The sequence below is a fragment of the Corvus brachyrhynchos genome, unplaced genomic scaffold (assembly GCF_000691975.1).
Source record: "Corvus brachyrhynchos isolate BGI_N302 unplaced genomic scaffold, ASM69197v1 scaffold218, whole genome shotgun sequence".
Classification (NCBI taxonomy): domain Eukaryota; kingdom Metazoa; phylum Chordata; class Aves; order Passeriformes; family Corvidae; genus Corvus; species Corvus brachyrhynchos.
Genome location: NW_008239321.1, coordinates 609851 through 628607, shown reverse-complemented (window position 1 = coordinate 628607; position 18757 = coordinate 609851). Strand labels below are relative to the sequence as shown.

The window sequence follows — 18757 nt, the reverse complement described above, 5'->3', positions numbered from 1 at the left end:
TTTCCCTTCCCTTTTCCCTGCAAACACCAGCCTGTGTTATTCACTCTCGCTCCCAACTTTTACAACTTTCTTTCCTCCCTGTATTCTTTCCCCTACATTCTCTGTATGGTCCCTCTTGGGGAACATCCATACCACAGCCCTCATGCAATTTGCTCTGTTTCAAGTTATAATCTCCTGCCAGATAAGTGAGAAGCACAGTAAATCTGCTGCTTTCAACACCTTCAATCCAGAGCACTTTTAGCCAGACCACGACTTAACTGTATCAGCACTGCAGATTTTATCTTAATGTAAATATATCACTAGATCCCAACACTTCTGGGCAGTAAAACCATAAAAATGGCTTGATGATCTTTATAAACAAAATTTGTGTCATGTAGTAAAAGGGAGTGCTCATTCCCAAAATAAAAGGAGAAAAACATAAATAAAGATTACAAGGATGAAGGTCCTAAACAGCTTTTTAAAAAGGCTGCATCCTAAAGATAAGACTTCTTTAATCATAAACCCATAAAACACTCTTCGTTTTCCATCTTACTTCTCGTCCTCGATCCATGAAGATGTGTTTTCAGGGAAAAAAGGAAAAAGTCTTTTTCCCCACTCTCTATGTTCTCTGTTATCTTATACCACCTATCTTATGTCTCCTTTTCCTCTGGTGTTCTCCCTCTTCCTCATTCCCCACCCCACATGACAAACTGGTGGAAGTTATCCCAGGTGTTCTCCTGAAAACTCAGCCACTGCCTTCCCCAGAATTCCTCCTCCCTCCAGCTGCACGACCATTTAGTCTGGGCTGCTTTAGTACACAAGAGGCTGGGAAAGCACCAGTGGTTCCAGTGACCAAAGGCTTTATCACTGGATTCCCAAAAAACAAAACAGGGGAGTAACAGAAGCACAATGATAAAGTCAACAAAAACATTGGAAACACTCAGTGTTCTCAGTTAACCCAGAGAGATGAAGCTCCACAATTTATTGCACAAAGCATTGAGCTTGCCAGTTTGACTGAAAAATAAATAAATTAAGAGCTGGTATACAACTCAACACAAATTTACTCCACGTAAGCCTTCAACTGACAAGTGAAAATTATTTCCCATAGGCCTCAGATTTGTTTAGGTTTCCTTTGTTGAGATAAGATAAATAAATATCTTTGCTTACAAAATAATAAAACAGAAGGAAATTGAGAAAAAATGCTAAGAATAAATAAGACTGACAAAAGGAAAAATTACAACAGAGAACTTCTTTAAAGAATGTCTTCAAGTGATATATCAGATAAACTAGTTGTTTGAGAAAGGTTAAAAAAAATCAGTTTATTAACATAGCTAATTTTATTTTCTCATTCCAGAAGAATTCCAAACCTTTATCTTAGCAATGGTAATGGATATGTTTTTCTGAAAAGCCACAAATCAGACTTTTCCTTTCCCCCTCCTCTGCCCTGTGGAGCACTGGGTGACACAGGATGGCCAGAGGTGAAGTTCAAAGGGACACTTTTCTCTTTTTATCAAGACAGGCCAATCACCCCATCTGTTGTGCTTTGCTGTCCCACTGAACATGGATATATTCCTGTTGGGTTGCATCTCCCTTGTTTAAGCCCATGATTTTTCAGTAATGACCATTTCCCAAATGGTTTAATCCATGTCAGAAGTATTTGGGGAAAAGATGACTAAAAGCCGCTGCCTGACGACATCGCCGTCCTCGCAGGGCTGTGATGTGGTTATCACTGCTCATGGCCATGTGTTCAGCATTACAGACTCTAAACAGGTGAAGGAATGCTTTATGAACAAAGGTCTAAAGGTTAAAAGCAAAAAACCCACAGTTATCCTATTTTATGTTCTCCCGTTGTACTACAAAGAGGTTGAAAACAGTTAAAGGTTCCTCCAAACCCTTTTGTACAGCACCATTTTTCTGTTAATACATTCACATTCTATAAATGAAAAGGCTTTATTCCTAATTGAGCTTCACAAACAAAATAAGATGAAAACACATTTAAGTTTTCTCATTAATAGCACACACATGGTGATTGTGAAACACTGTCTGTAACCTTTCCAGTTCAAACCAGCCCACAGTCGAGCACCATTAGCAAAAAGTCCTGGATTTTTACTGTGTGGTTTAGAGGATTTTTCCACTGAACTAGCAAAGTATTAACTGGGTACTTTATGTAGCTCCTTGGCATGCATTCATGTTTATTTAATTTGAAAATATTGTTTAAATGACAACATTGTGCTTTCAATTTATTTATTTCTTGCGCTATTTTCACATCTTATGAAACCTTGCCTCATCCTGAGGCACTGGTGGTTTGAATGTTGTCAATACAAAAGAACAGTCAATAGAAGAGCAGAGAAAGTGAAAGGCACATGGATTGTGAAACTGCTTGTCTGAGCATTGAGTGAGACAGGCAGGTAGCAACAGAAAAAACATGCACACTATTTTATCAACAACTGAAGGATCTGCCAACCAATTTTACCCTCCTCTGTATCTCTGCTAAAGATGTTTTCTGAAGTGTCTTGAAAATAACTTTAGGACAGTTCCAATCCATGTGTCCTTACAAGATACAAAGGAAAAGGAGGAATATTTTCCTGCTTTGCTGATGATGCCCTTTCCTCCCCAACTCAGGCATATTTGGGGTCCTTTGTGAGTTTAGGTCCTTCTGGATAGTAGGGAACTATGCACGTATGTCTCAATTTTCCAAGAGCATATGGCTGAAAGCAGAAATTTGAAGGGCAAACACAGCAGAGTGATAGATCCAGGGCTTCACTGCGGTTTTTTTATGACTGGTTAGTTGATTTGGGGGTTCTATTAATCGTTTTCCTAATGCATCTTGAGTTTCCTTTCCTGACCATTAATTCACGGTCTTTCAAAAAAAAGAAATGTGTTAAATAAAATGAGCAGCTTGTCACAAAATATCTCAGGCAGTCGGCTTCCTTAAACCATGAAAAAGGTGAAAATGACCACAAAATTTTACTTTTACACATATTCAAAGCAAAATAACATGGTGTGAGAGAATTAGACAGCCAAGCTTGGAATCTCAGGAATTCACAATGTTCCGAAGAAGTAAAATAAAACCCCATACCACCAAAAGAGGATTGGAGCTCAATGAGGCAAATATAGAAATAATGTAGATCCTATCAGAAATAAGGTCAAAATCTGCTAATTTTAAAAGGTATATAGAAAGTAAACAAAAGTCCTCCCTAAATCAAAGGTTTCACTGCCACTGTTAAAAAGTAATTTGGAAAATTCCTAGAATTCAAACTTCCCTCCACTAAAAATTCTTTCAAAGGACCAGTAAATGTGTTCAGAAAGTCTTTTTTACCCCCTAAAGAATTGGGAAATACATTAAGTATTTAATGACAAGCCCTGTCACTTCAGCAAATTTCTCTTCCATGAGATTTTCTGCTACAATAATCCTTGTTAATGCCCAATTTCCATTCCAATTCCAAATGCCTTAAAGACTCCAAAGAATCCTACCTCTTTTTCCTGCGTTAGAAACAGCGCCTGGTGGTGCTGAGTGGGGCTGCTCTTTCCTAGGCCAATTTTAGGTGTCATCTAATGAACAAGGAAAAGTTCAGAACAACCAATGAAGTTAAAAACAGTAAATCCAAGTACAATCAATCCTGACCCGAAATTAAAAGTAGGGAAAATGTTTGTTTGCTCTTCTGAAATACCAAGGGAATATAAATACCTACCAGAGTCATTGGCACCCGTTTTTCTCGCAGGTATCTGGGGTTTTCTAACTGAAAAACAAGAGAGAGAAAAATCAGCAGGTCAACAATGTCTTATTCAGCCTAAGACATCCCAACTAAACTGTACTTAGCACAGCAACTGCATCACTCAGAAGAGCCACAGATGAGATTTCAACATGCCTTAAATGTTACAGGAATAGGAAATCTTCCTAAGAGATCATTTGGTTGGAAATTATCTACTCAGCAAGTTTGATAATATAAATGGACCAAAAAGTGCACTTTTTTCCCTCCCAACTCTTGTGGTTGTAAAAATTCCATCAATGCATATTATAAAAATATTTGGCAGCTACATACATAGGCATATGCAAAAGATTTCCAACTTTATTGGCTAAATTTTCATTGAAATCAGTATAAAACTACAATAAGTTTACAGATTATACTGGTTAAAATCTAGTGCTTTTGAAAAATTACAGTTGGATGCATTGAAACTACAGCCATGCGTGTAAGTTACAGAGACAAAACATAAGGAAATGATTCATTAACATGACTATATAATTAAAACAGCTCTCTTAATCACTATTTTTAAGAACTGGATACAAAACATTGTTCCCAACCCACTTCCTCTATCAGACAGCTCTATCTTTCTCATTTTCTCAGATGACGAGGCTCAAACATCACATCACAGAGAAAGCAGAATGCCCAAAAAAATCTTTCAAGGGTATAATCTTGTAAAATGTGGCAGTGAGATTTGGAATATGAATGAGATTGCAATACACATTAAAAAAAAATGTTGTAAGATTAGGTTGATCTACAAGGCATGGCAATTATATCAAATTCTTGCACTTTCTGCAGTAGTAAGAAATAAATTTGTGTGTTGAATTTATCAGTGGAAAAGAGGCTTAATCCCTCTGAAATTTTAATTTGATACAGTGTTATTCATTTCCTGTCCCAAAAGGTGATGTAGGATTTCTGTGTGCTGTTGAGGAGTTGTCATATTTCACCCAGAAGTCGGAGATACTCACGTTTAACACATACCTTCAATTCCAATGAATAGTATTATCCACTAATTTAATACATTAGCTGAAAGCATCAAGAAACCAATAATTTAACAATAACCTGTTTATTGTCACGGAGTTTACTAAAACAGTTACATTAAACTTTCTTTCACACAAAGTATCCTGTGTTGGCAATTAAAATCCATGCGCAGCCACCAGTGAATGAAGGAATCCTGGCTGCACCCACTGCCACAAAAATGAGGAATTTTGGACACAGAAGAGATTGTGAAGAGAGGAATACAGGAGTGGGATCATCCTGGAGCATTAACCATAGGAGACACAGTGGAGGGGAAGAAAGAGCAAATCAAGAGAGAGGGAAATAAAAGGTACAGAAATACCAAACTGGAAAAATTTTGGAGGATTTTCTTTGTCCTACACATTTGTATCTGCAATAGGATTTTCTATCTACATTTTACTGCTATTATACTCCTCCTCCCATCTCAATTTGGCCACTTCCCCATCCAGCCCACACACACCTGATCATCCCCAGGGCTGAAGGTGTTTGCCAGAAGCTCAAGGTACTCCCCAATCTGGCATCCCAGCACCCTGAGCAGCAGAGAACAGTGGAAGCCTTCACCAATACCTGGTGGAATCTGGAGAAGGCTGCAGAGCGACATTTCAAAGGCTTAATTATTTCCCAAGAGCCCTGGCTCTCGTGCAGAATGAATACTATCACCCTTTACTTTGGCTTTTTTTAAAGCAAAAAATTACTGTAAATATTTACAATTAATTCCAATCCTTTATCTGACCATGACATTCAGCTGTTTGCAGCCTTCACTTCAAAACCAATCTGAAAAGCTAAGGTACATCCTCCTTGTTTATGAGAGAGAAGGAAAATGTGTCTCTAATACTTTGTAGGGCCCAAGTCTTGCATTTTTTGATTTTGTAACAGCAGCCATATGTGCTTTGAAGTTAAATGTTCCCACTTTGTTACTTGTTGTGGATTATATCCACTTAAACTGATCTGTAAACATTTAATGCCTCAACATTCATTCTTTTCATGCTGGTCCTCTGCAAAACTTCTTGTTAGCAAAATTAGACCACATTAAAGAGAGAATATCACAATAAAGAATGCCCCAAAAAAGAAAAAAAAAAGTCTGTGTTTATGAGAAACATGCAAATTTAAAAATAATAAGCAAAAGGTCAAAGACAAGCCAAAATACATATGTATGAAACTGAAGGACTGCCATGAGAAGAGCAGTAAATCACATGCTTTCTTAAGAGTATGAACCAAATAAATGTCACCATGAAAGACATCTTTATTTGAACTAGAACTGAACTCTAATTTGTAAATACCACTTCTTAACAGAAATGGTATTCTGAATTTCTCTGTAGGAAAGATTTTGGATTCTCCTGTTCTAATAGGCAGTCTGACAAGAAACCATGTCTCAGTTGGTGAAGACTGCAATAGTCATCTTCTAGTCCTCCGAAACCAGAGCTGTGAAGGTGTTGGGTGATCAGATCCCCATGAAGAAATCCCCACCACCTAACAGAAACAATCTACTTCATGCAAATATATGTATTTTTTTAAGTTGAAAAAAAGGTATTGCAGAAATGTACATAAAAATAAAATTCCAAAACTGCATTTCAGGCAAATGAGCTGTAATTTGTAACTTTAGTATTTTCCATTTCTATTCATTTTAACAACACCTGAAGTGTTACGAACACCTAAAGTGGTCAAAACTAAATATTTATGAGTTACACAATTTTAAAGCTACCAACGCAAGCAGTGAGTGAAGCCCTGACAAAAGTTGAAGTGGTTTCTCCCAAAAGCAAGGACACTGCAGGAAAAGCACAATTTTGAGCTCTAAGTACTTCTGCAAGTCTCATCCTCATCAATTATATTCCATCCCTCAGGCTGAAAATATTGTACAGGCTTTCCATCTGTGCACTATAGCCCAGCCCAGAAACTCACAGCAAAGCTTTGCTCTTTTGCTCAGTAAATACCACAACAATGACAACACTGATGTCATGATTCCAAACTACCCCTCCAAAGTCACGTTCCACTCTTTGGAAGACGTTTATCCAGGGATGGATATCTCCAGTAATCCCCAACTGTAGCCTGTGTCAGTCCACTAACAGAAGGTACATTGTAAATATTAAGATTCAGGGAACAAAATCCCCACACTTGCATCTGCAGGCTTGTTCCACATTCCCCCCTAAGCTTCTTCAAAGACAAAACGTGATTGTTTTCAAAACAAAGATGGCAAAAACACACATGAAAGAGTTAAGAACACTTAAGACTTTGAAATGGTAAACAACTAAACTGAACCTTGCCCTAAATTCTTACTTTAATCTAACAAACCCAGCCAGCCAGCATGTTCCCTACAGAAATAACTGCTGAGTAGCTTCAGGAAATTTGAGTAAGGACATTCTTATCTAACATCATAATTTGTAGGGAAGTTCACTTTAATGCTGCTTCTGCAGTCTTAGTGGAAGGACATTAAAGCACATGAAGATTGTTTGTCAGCATGGAAGTTGAATTTATTTTTTGAAGTCGCAACACCACTTGGAGTTCACTGTGGGAAAGTTTTTCCAGTGCTGCTGCCCTCCAAGGCCACAACATATACAGTAGGTATGTTTATAGTAAGCAGGCAGACTGAGAAACCAAACAAAAGATAATCAAATGGCTTGTGCAGAAATGGTTGAGCTTAACTAGACTGGAAAGACACAGGCAGATGTGAGCCAAGCACACAGAGCAGGCACAGCATCCACTGCTGCTACAGCCTCCCAAGAATTCCCAACGCTCCCATCCATTTAACCCTGTGTTAGAAAGCTTTTCTCCAAGGAAGGAGAATGGAACACAAGCCACCGACCACAGAATTTCTTTGGTTTAAGTCTTCTCAAACCTTTATTAGGCAATAAAATTTCCCAGGACAAATTCTGGGCAAGGCTGAGCATCCAGGTTCTCGGAACTGAACACCCCACATCATTTCTGGTAAAAGCTGAAGAGTTAATTCTTGTCCTGCCTGAATTCCAGTGGTGAAAAATCGTGTTCTCCCTGATTAAAAACCCCTTTGCTGTTTCCCCAGGGTACAATCTTTTTGCGTGCTTTCTGCCTAAAATGATGTGCTGAATTTCCTGGGATGTTTGAAAGAGATACTTTGTTACACCTATAATTGGCTACAATTTGGTGACAAATGAAACTGCATCAGAGTCATCATGACAGAGTGAGAGACAGAGAGGCAGGTGAGGTAAGAATTTGCAGGGGTTTAATTCATTGTTGCTCCTTTATGTAACTTGAATTTTTTATCCAAAAATTATGTTTGTCTACAATCTAAAAAGATCAGCTACAAGAGGAAAAAAAGAAAAGGGAAAAACAAAGCAGTTTAATTCCATTATTCAACAACATTCTTTTCCTGACACTGTACCTGTTTCACAATATTTAATTATTTTTGAGGCATAAACAGGAGATAGCCACCTTCCCCTCAGTTATGAAGTGCGCTAGAGCTGCAACAACATGCAGAAGTTTATTGACAGCTGTTCATGAAATAAGATCACAGAAACACAGAAAAGTTTGGGCTGGAAGTTCCTCTCATTCCCCTAGCCCAGGTTACTTTAACTATATTCTAAGATGGCTACAGAATGACAAAGAGAGTCCGAAGTAATGACATGACCAAAGATTACTGGTATTTATTTGTCTCAGCTCCTGGCTCGGAACCTTTTCATTTCAAACAGCCATAGAAAAGGATTTCTGCTTTTCTACATTGCAAATGCAGCTTCAAGGCATGAACACCTGATAAAGGACAGTCCCTATATCAGTTTAGATAAGAGTCAATACAGGCTAAGGAAAACAGATTTTATAATGTATGTAAAGTGAGTGTAAATTCGTATTCCATGTATGAAAGGCAAATTTATCACAATCAAAACTCAACTTTTTTTTTTTACAACATTTACTCATGCCTGACTAGAATCTAAAGAACTTGAACAATAAAATGTTGGATAGGGATAATCAGGAACACTGCAAGGCAAAGGGAAAAATTATTTTATTACTCACAAGAAGTAACAATATCAGCAAAATAATGCCACAGACTTACTTCTCCTGTAGAAAATGTTATTATTAAGAACAAATACCTGAAGCCTCCAGATTAGACTGTTAAGCTTTGACCTCTCTGCTTAGTAGAGAAATCATAAAAGCATTTCTCAAAACTTTTCACAGTATTTTTAATAATAGTATTTTAAAAAAACCCTCCATCACTGATGTAGGTATATCATAAAAACTGAAAACACATCCAGTATGTGACCTTAAAAATACAAGAGCTTTGAAGAAGAGGAAATTTAGAATATATTAAAGAAGCAGGAGGCTGAAAGATAAGCTTATAACTGGTCATTTCAATCCAGACAAGCCCAAGCTGGAGCAGTGAAGGCTCAGCAGCACCTCACAGCTGGAAGACACCAGGGTTGTCTCACCATTTTGTGTACCTAGCAAGGTATTTGCAGATTCTTGCATAATAGCATGGTCTCCTTGTATACTTGCCTGACATAATCACAGCTTCCTAAAATTACACAGTTCCTTACTGAGAAAAATCTTTGTATAACCAAAAAAACCCAAGGAAAGTTTGAGAAGCTTTTCAAGACAACTGTTCTTCACCCAAGGCAGCTCCAAATGAAAGCCATTCTGTATCTCCTTTCCTATCTTCCCCCACTACTGAAGTATTCTTTTGGGTCAAGGGTCTTCTGTATCTGAGGTGGGATCACTTGTACATTAAGTTTCCCAAACAGTTTGCAGCTGGGAGTAGCAATTAAAGGACAGCAAGATGCTCCCATGGCAATTTAAATGCTTGCAAGTAACAGCAGCCACATCTGGCACTCAAATCTTACAGATTCCAAGGTGCTGCAATCATTTAGTGGGATTTTTTTATTTTCAGTAATGACATATTCTTTAAGTATGACACTCCACTTAAAACTTCCTGACCCTTTCAGAACCCACTGGAGGCCGTGATCCACAGCAGGGAAATGCTGTTCAGCAGCAACCCCTCACAGACCTCTCTTTTACAACCTCAAATCCTCTTTGTCAGGTAACTCCCAACAAGTCTTATCAGGCAATCAAAGTCTGTCATGAGCGACTTATTTAATTACCATCCCTGGAGAGGAGACTTGAAAAACTGATTTATGTGCCACGGTAGCCAATTTGTTATCCAAGGGAGCTCCTGTATCAGCAGAGGATCATCACAGTTTAATAACCAGCCATTAGCAACACAACACGATTGCAAACTGGAATTTCAATTAGAAAAAGAAATAAAATACAAATAAAATGACAGAGATAAGAGATAAGCAGGCAAGCAGATCGACACTGATATAAAAATGCTGGATACAAAGAGATTCTTTGTCAGCATCAGTTGGAATAATTTGTAAAATGGCCATGAGCAAGTTTCCCCCTTAAAGCAGCTTTAAAAGCTCAAGGTATTACAGCTTTCTGCTCATATAATCCAATGGATAAATACAGCCCAAATATCCAAAATCTGCAAGTGACTGCTTGCACCTTTGTTTCAGACACCTGTACAGTGCTGACGTTTTCACCTATCTCCACCTTTAGCTTGGAAAAGGCAAGAAAAACACCAAGGACACAAAACCATTAATATCCTTTGTTATCATTTCTGATTGTACTGAAGAGAACTTGGCCATTCCTGAAAATCCTGGAGTGTAATAGGCAAGACTTTTAAATGCTGTCATATCCCTCTGGACTGACAATAGTATAGGAAGAATAAGGATCATTTGGCAGCTGATTAAAATGACAACATGAAAATACGTGATTATTTTTCAAAAAACAAGGCTGAACTATTTCATTAAACTTGCTCTCATCACTCCTAACTTTGGCTGTAACTCTGTGAGCTTACAGCCAAATAAGCACAAAATGAGAAAGAAAATAAGCACAAAATGAGAAAGAAAAGAAAGAAGAAACCTCCCTGTTAAAATCAAAGTGATCTTAATAAAAAAAATTGCTATGAGGATATTAATCCTAATGAAATAGGTTAAAGATTTGGTGGTACAAGTGAAAGGGTTACAAAAAAGACAAAACAATTAAAAAATACGTTAAAACACAGCTACAGAGAAGAGGTCACTTCATTGTGACCTTAGAACTATCGTGAACACCACAGAAAATACAACCAAGGGAATAAAGTCTTATAAGAGTAACAAATTTGAATTATTAAAAGGGAAAGAAAGAGGTGAACACACAGAAAAGTCTCCTGAACACTTTCAAAAGGAGGAGCACTGACCAAAAGAAGTTGAGTTGTATTAATGGCTTGCAAATTCTGTATTGGTTTAAAAGAAAAACCACAGAAAGCCAAACTCTTCTTTCATTTATACAAGTATAAATAAAAAATGTTATAGAGTCATCAATAAATAAGCTGAATTTCTACCAGACTGAGACACTTGGTTTTGACCAGCAGCCATTATTTTGCCTGATTTATCAGTAACCATATTAAATATGTGAAGATTATTATTACTTAAGATTTTGATGTTTTCTTCTCATACATTCATAAAGAACCTTTCCGAGCTTTACCAATTCATTTCTAAAAGACTGATTGCCACATGAAGTTTTGTTGGCTAAGCTCAGACTACATTACTGAGGAGTTCCCATTGCAAGTCAATAAATAAGTAAAGTACTCAGTTTATTTTACCCCAAGATTCCAACTATTGAGTCGTGCTTCGAGGTCATCATCATCCAACGAAAAGTTTCTTTTGTGATGATCATCCTGGAACACAAGGAAAGTCAAAGAAAATACCAGAATTGCTGGCAGACACATAATTTAAAATTAAACTTCTCACTAGCTTGGCCATACCTACACTGCACTTCCTAATAGTGTCACAATACCTCTGACAGCTTTCACCTAAATAGCTCAGTTTCCAGAAGGATAGTGGGCTGAGAAAGAGTTCAGAGGATAAATTAGCCTGGCTCTCCACTTCAGTGTTCTTCTTTATTAATTCCCAAAGCAATGGTCCCCTTTACAGAGGGTGAATTTACTAAAAAAAACTCAGAATACTCAGTTTTCAGGTAACATTCTAGGACAATTCGTCTCTCCTTTGTGGGCCTAATCCAGAATTCAGAGATCACCTGATCAGCCTCCAAATAAAAACATAGATTTAAAAATCAAAGGAAATCACAGCAAGGCAGTGATGGTTATCAAAGCAGAGGACAGAGCAGCTGCTGCCCAGCTCAAGGATCTTCCCTGATTTCCAGCATCCAGCCAGGGCTGTGGTTATTGCTGCTCAAGAAAGTAACAAGGAATTACCTTTCAGAAGAGAAGTTTTTCCTGTGGGACAACAGTAACTACCCAACTGCATTTGAAGTACCTAATGGGAAAGCTGGTACAGAACATTTCCCTGAGCTGAGGTATTTTAAAAAACAACACTGAAGCCTGAATTACTTTGTCTCATTGAGTGAGGTTTGTGTATGGGCCTGCCAGCACCTCTTCTTTAAATCTCATTTGTCACAAGTGACTGGAGCTTGGGCTGCAGTTCATCAACACTTGGTTGAGGCAGCTCTTAATGTTTCTTAAAAGTCTCCCTGCTCCTCTACCTGGGCCTGAATGATGCCAGAACATCTGTGCATCACTGACAATGGAACATTGTTCCAGCCAGCCAAACGTTATCGAACTGTCTGGCAAAGCAAGGGAGGATTATTTCACTTAAAGGCCCCTTTAAAGCTGTAATCACGGGAGAATCCAATCTATGGAGCTGAAGAACAATGAAGTGCAGTGATTTATCAAACTCTGCTCTGGAAGCTGTGGCAGAGCCACCACCACCACCACCAAAAATTAAAAATAAACAAATCAAAGCAGCAAAACTCCCCTACAAAACTTTAAAGCCCCAAATCCAGGTTACAGCTGAAGAAAATAATTTTTTTTACAACAACTCTTCCATAAGGAATATTTCCTGAAGTAAATAAACAGGAAACCAATAAGGAGAAATTTAGTAAATCCAGCACGTGGTTCTATTTTTAATTACGGCATTTCTGTATTTAAATTACATTTGTATACATACAATCAACACACAAAAAAATACATTCACAGCAATCAGAGCCTAGAGCACAGGCACTGATTTTTGCCCACTGAGCACCTGTAAACTGCCCTGATAAATCCCTTCTTGCTAATCCTCTATTCCAGATGCACAGCACAACACAAATTTCCTCAGGAAAGAGCTTCCAGTTTATCCTATTTGCACTTCATGTCCTCAGCTGTGCCCAGCTGCAATCTTTCTAAACTATTCCTCTGATAGAATCAAAAAAAGAAGCATGGGCAGAACTAGAGGAACAAACAGGAAATTCAGTGTTCATGGAGGGGTGAGGGTTGTTCTAGGTGTGGTGAAGGACACTGCAAGGCCACAGAGCACATTTTGGAGGGTAAACAGCGCATTTCTTGGTATCACACATTTGTCAGGAGTAACTGTCAGTGCAAATGCTTGCAACTATATAAACAACATCATTGAATACTTTGGACTAAAAGGGTTTTAGACAAAGCCCATTCAATGCCCTTTCATCAGTCACAATGCTCAGTGTGGAAAGTCTGATGAAACAAACTGTCCAAAATTCACTCTTTCAGAGGTCAACCATCACTGAACAGAGCCAGAGGCATCTATGCAGCTTTCTTTAATCTGTTATTGCAAAATACAAGATGATGTCAACGCAGGCACGTTGCCAAGCCCAGGGAAAACAGTGCAGCAGACACTGAACACACGACACTAAACAGAGGTCAAGCATTAGGATGAACTGAGAGCATCCTATAAGAAATTCTCCTCCCCTGAATTGCAGAGGACAGATTTTGATGAGTTTTAGTCCTCCCTATCACTCTCTCCCAGAAGTCTGCACCTTTACACAGGAATCATGACCCACACAGCTGGAAATAACAGCTTTACAGGGTATATAAACCCAACTCAGGGAAAGTAGAGCTTTAGGACAAAAAGGAGAAGCATCTTACAGATAGTGGCGTGCCTAGGTTATCTTCATCTGTCCGGTGAGGAGAACTCAGACAACGGGATATTACTGATGGCTTCTCATTGAATCTTTCCCTGTTATTAATGACAAGAGGAAGCAGAAAGAGAAGGATTCATTTTCAGCAGCTTGTGGCACACAAAGGATATTAATCAAAGACTAGAATCGTTTAAAATATAGAAAAAACTGTCAAGATGGAAAGATCAAAAAAAAAAGAGAGAAAAGAGAAAAAATTTCTTGTTAAAGGCAAACAAAAGTCTTAAGTGTTCCATTAAAAATCACCACCAAAAAACTCCACACCAAAAAACCCTCTAGAAGTACCACATACATGGCAGTACCTTAAAAAGTGTTCTTTGCTTTTCTTTTACTACATCACCCAACATCTCCCAAAGGATTTTAGGATAAACCCGAGCTAAGGAGAGGGTTGATCTAGGAGAATGTTTTTGAAACAAAATTGCTAAGCATATAAAACCACATAGGATGGAGTCCAGTGACTCAGAGAAGAAAGAGGAATTAAGGTGATGGTTGGCTGCAACATAGGGGAGACTTTTAAGACCAAAAGAATAGGTTAGAACAAGGTAAATGATCCTATAACACACAAAGACAAGGGCAAGAACTACACACACAGCTCAATACAAAGGCAGTAGCTTGAAAGGCCAAGGTGGAGAGGAACATGTCAAACGAACAAGTCACAAAGATTGTCTACGTTTCATTTCATTTCTGTTTTAGGGACTAAAGTGGAATTTAAGGGGGATGGCAAAGAAAAGCCCACAAGACAGGACACAAGCAAAGCATGACCAAGTGCTCTGTCCAGCAGAGCTGGACAGGGATTTTCTGGAAAAGCTTTTGTTGCAAATAAAACACTTGAACAAAGGCAAATGAAGATCAGCAGATAGGTGAAGAGAAGTGTCACTGATGCACCTGGTCACACATTTCTCAGCCAGAGAACAGGGAAAAAAACAAAAGAAAATAAAAATTATAAGCATTTATTAGATGGGTTGATACAGCAAAAGATCCAAAACAGTAGTGAAACATCCTTCAGCAAATACTCCACTATCAAATCCACAGTTAAGGTAATTAAAACCTTCTGTTAGTCCCTTCACCTTCCTATGACTGGCTATATTATATTAAAATCAAATCAGACCATTGAAATACCTCCCTTCTTTTCCATCTGGCAGCAGATGAGATGGCTGCTGTACCAAAAAGACACTGAGATGAATGAAGTGTTTATGAACAGAACAACAACTGTTGGATGTACAATATAAACCAGTCACTTCTAGGAAGACAAACACAAAGTTTTCATGAAGCACAGGGCCCAGCTTTCATCAGAACAGCAGGGAACAGAGAAATACAACAACTGGGAGCCTACCTTCCATTCCAGCACCAATAAATCCCACATAAACAACGTGTATGGATGCACAATAACAATTATAAAGCAGTAAATAGTTCAGATAAGCAAAGCCTTAGAGGTAAAAAAGATCAAAAGGAATATAATAACACAATGACTGCCTCTTGCATTTCTTACCAGGATTTCATCTGACACAAAATTACCTTTAATTAAAGGGAGATAAATCTTTGCCTGCGAGTAAATCTGCCCTCTTATCAGATTTCCTTTCTGAACAATACTCAGGTTACCTAACAATGCAATAAAGTTCCAATTGTTAAAAATGAGAGAAAACAGAATTCATGCCCTCATCATTCAGAGATTCAGGAATACCAACAAATACACAACCCAACCCAGCTTGCCTGTAATACTTTCAAATTGACCAAAGGGAGAACAGAAGTCTAGATGTATTCTTAGGTCTGTATTTGCTATTTTGAAGAGGAACTGAAAATGAAGCTGCTTTACTTGATTCTACAAACAGAATTTGTAAAGATTGTTAGGGATGGACCACAGTTTTGCTCATATTAAGTATGTACTACCTGTCCACTCCCTTTTCCAGCCTCCTGCTAATAAGAGTCGGGCTCCAAAAAGCACAAGATTAATTCTTTTTCCTCCCACTTCAGGTGAGTGAAGGATGATCAGAGCTTTCATATCAGCCCTGTGACCTCCTGCTTCAGCCCAAGAGGAGCTGGCATGGGAGGAGGAAGCAATTTGCTGCTAATAAAGGAGATTAGTAAATATTCCTTCTAGGAACAAAGTAAGGGAAACTCACTGATTCCCCCCTGCTACAGCATGACTACACACCAACCTTTAACAATGTTTTCAGGCACACTCTATAAACATAAAGTAGAATTTTCCTAGGGAGTCAGAAAGCCCAGGTTTCTGTTCAAACCAATCTAAACATTTCTCAAACAAACCCTCTCACATTTCAAAATAAAGCTGCACCTTTCCAGCCCCAGTTAATCAGATTTATTCATCCACACCCCAGTTTGTCTACCTACTTTTTATTTAGGCAGAAAAACAACTTCATATAAAAAAGCTGAAATTGTCCAACACAGAATTATCTGTATTGCAAGATAAAAATCACTATGAAAAGAACTTCTCTGTTTGTTTGGGTCTTTGAAAGGAGAGAATCTTGAGATAAAGAACATCAAGTAGTTACTCAAACATCTCTCACCGACATTATCTATTTTGCCCTGAGAAAATGTAAGAACTGAGTCATGGCTGGAATGCAAGATTTTCATCCAACTACACATAGTCCATGCCCGTGGATTCAGTTTTCCCAATGCACATTCAGAGAAGAGAGACAAATATAGTGGAACTCGGTCACCATCTGCTGGCTATCCCTACAAACTGCACATCCAGAAATATTTAATATATTACATTTTTACCTGCACTGATAGCTCATCCAAAACTGTAAATACAAAGGAAAACAGGATCTATATGTTGGATATAGGCAATATCTTAACATGGTCACATTTAAATAAGTATTAAGCATGTAAATATTTTGTATTTCTACAAAACACAACAGCTGAAATATTTGCCTTCAGTATTTTTCTGCATAAGTTGCAGGAAAATTAGTTTCTCATTGCTGTGAAGATTAGTTTATGTAACCTACAGAGCTATCCAGATTTTCTAACACAAATTCAGATTTCCTTATACACAGCCCCACTCTTGGTCCAAGCATCCACTGACAGAGCTGTGCCTGTAGAGCTGGTTTTTAATTCCCAGACTCCTTTAAACCAGTAACATTATTCAACTGCATCTATCTGCTTTTCCTGGCATGGAATAATTTGTAATCCAGGTCTCCAGAGAAGTCACCAGAGCCTTGGGAACCATACTGATCACCAACGTAGGTATTGCTTCATTCCCACAGGATAAAAAGGAAAAAGTGAAATAAAGCTGCACTACACCAAAAATGACTGTGGGAACTTTGCCAGGCCAAGCTGAATCTTAGGTCCAGACACTGAGTGGGAAAATACATCAGATTCCCAATATTCTACTACAAACCAGGCAGCAAAAGAGAGAAAAAATATGGCAAAGAAGGAAGGGAATAGGTGGAACTATACCTCAGCTTTCCTCAAGTGGGGACCAGCCTCAGTCAGATGAAGAGGGAGGAATATGCAAATCCCACCTCAGCTGACAGTACAAGTCAGGAATTTGGAGTAATTGGGTATATTTTTATACCACAAATATGGCCTTGTAGAGATAGCAATGTGCTAAATTGGGCCTAATGGGGGAGAGTTGTGCTGGTACTGTTTTATTGCTTCTAACACCCAGAGTGACACTTTAATTTGATGATGCTGCTCCCAGGGACTGACACAATCTGGTCAGATGCAGGACAGGTATCCTGACACAGCACAACAAAAACAAAAATTTATCCAAGGTCTCAAAAAACATTTCTTAAAGCACGATGCATTCCTTGTTTTCATAAGGTTAAATCTAAATTTTTTTTTTTTTAATTAAGGGTATCTGGACAGCTCCTCCCAACAATTCTCTGTTTCACCAAGCCCAAAGCAGTAATCTCATAACTCAGCTGGCAATTCTCCATTCTCTGCCTCTGGTCCTTAAACCACAAGTCAAAACCACAGGTTCTTATCAGAGCATGAGTGCAAGCAACCAGAAGAGCCCTAATCTTCAAGAAAAGACAATACAGAGACCTCAGACCTAAGAGCATTTTAAAATGATTGTTAGAATTACACACAGTTAATGGATACGGAAGAGGAAAAGTTCCACAATACTCAGTATCAATGTGATTTAACTTGCAAGTGTCCCAAAATCACTGCTGTCACCCAAATCACTGCTGAAAAACTAAAAACATGATTGAAAAATTATAATAAACAGCATAAGCATCAGTGTGCCTCCAACAGAACAGCTAATGATGGCCACTTCTGAAAAATGTAAGCGAAGACATTAAAGAAGCATTGGACTTCTGAAACAAAACTTGCAAATGTATTTCTAAAGCCATGAAACAAAACCAGAAGCAGAGCAAACACTCACTTCCTCTTGTACAGCACCTACTGAGCTTTGAATAATATTCACTCTGTGTCTGAGAGTGCTTCCTTCACCACGGATTTCAGAGAAGCTAAACATTAACTAGACTTTGAAACAAGCAAACAAGAGGAAATTCCATCCATGACTGCAGTGCAGCCACATAAAGGAAAAAAAGGAACACATATCTTGATAATCAGCACAAAGTTGCACTGTGTAGGAAAATCCAGAATACTTAAGAACAGTAGATGAAACTAGAATTTACCTAAGAGTCCCACAAATTAGGACAGAATAGAGCTGAAGTTTTCCAAGTGTCCAAATGACCAGCTTGTCACTCCTTCAATACTGCAGGGACATCTTTCTAAGCCAACAGGAAAACAAGCCTTAATAACATGACACATTCCACCCCTTTTTCCCTGCTGTAAACAGCTCTGTTCTCATCTGATTGGAACTAAGGATGCAGCTTAAGCTCACTGGCTACTGCAAATCAAACACCTACACCTTGCTCAGCAAAACTTGCTTATCTGCTGGCAGCCAGTATTCTGTTTCCTCTAAAAAACCTGTGAGCAACAATCATAGAACAACCTCTAAATCTACCATCTGTATGCTTGTTTATATTCCTAATCTATAGGGAAAAAAGCCATTAAAATCTATTTGATAAAACAGCTGCTTTCAGCATCATAGCCTTAGACTACAAATGTAGACCTTGATTTTCCATGTTAACATG

The 18757-nt window shown here is 38.3% G+C and overlaps 1 protein-coding gene across 5 annotated transcripts in view; it reads right to left on the bottom strand.

Moving 5' to 3' along the window:
* CEP112 (centrosomal protein 112) overlaps positions 1-18757 on the bottom strand; it is a 158394-nt gene that overhangs the window by 137868 nt on the left and 1769 nt on the right. For 4 of the 5 annotated variants that reach the window (XM_017740772.1, XM_017740768.1, XM_017740770.1 and 1 more), the window contains exons 4-8: positions 13642-13732; positions 11347-11421; positions 5200-5316; positions 3672-3719; positions 3454-3531 (exon numbers count right to left, since the gene is read on the bottom strand). In XM_017740772.1, coding sequence (XP_017596261.1) covers positions 3454-3531; positions 3672-3719; positions 5200-5316; positions 11347-11421; positions 13642-13732 — 409 coding nt within the window. The remainder of the gene's footprint in view (positions 1-3453; positions 3532-3671; positions 3720-5199; positions 5317-11346; positions 11422-13641; positions 13733-18757) is intronic. The other variant, XM_017740771.1, reaches the window with a different exon arrangement.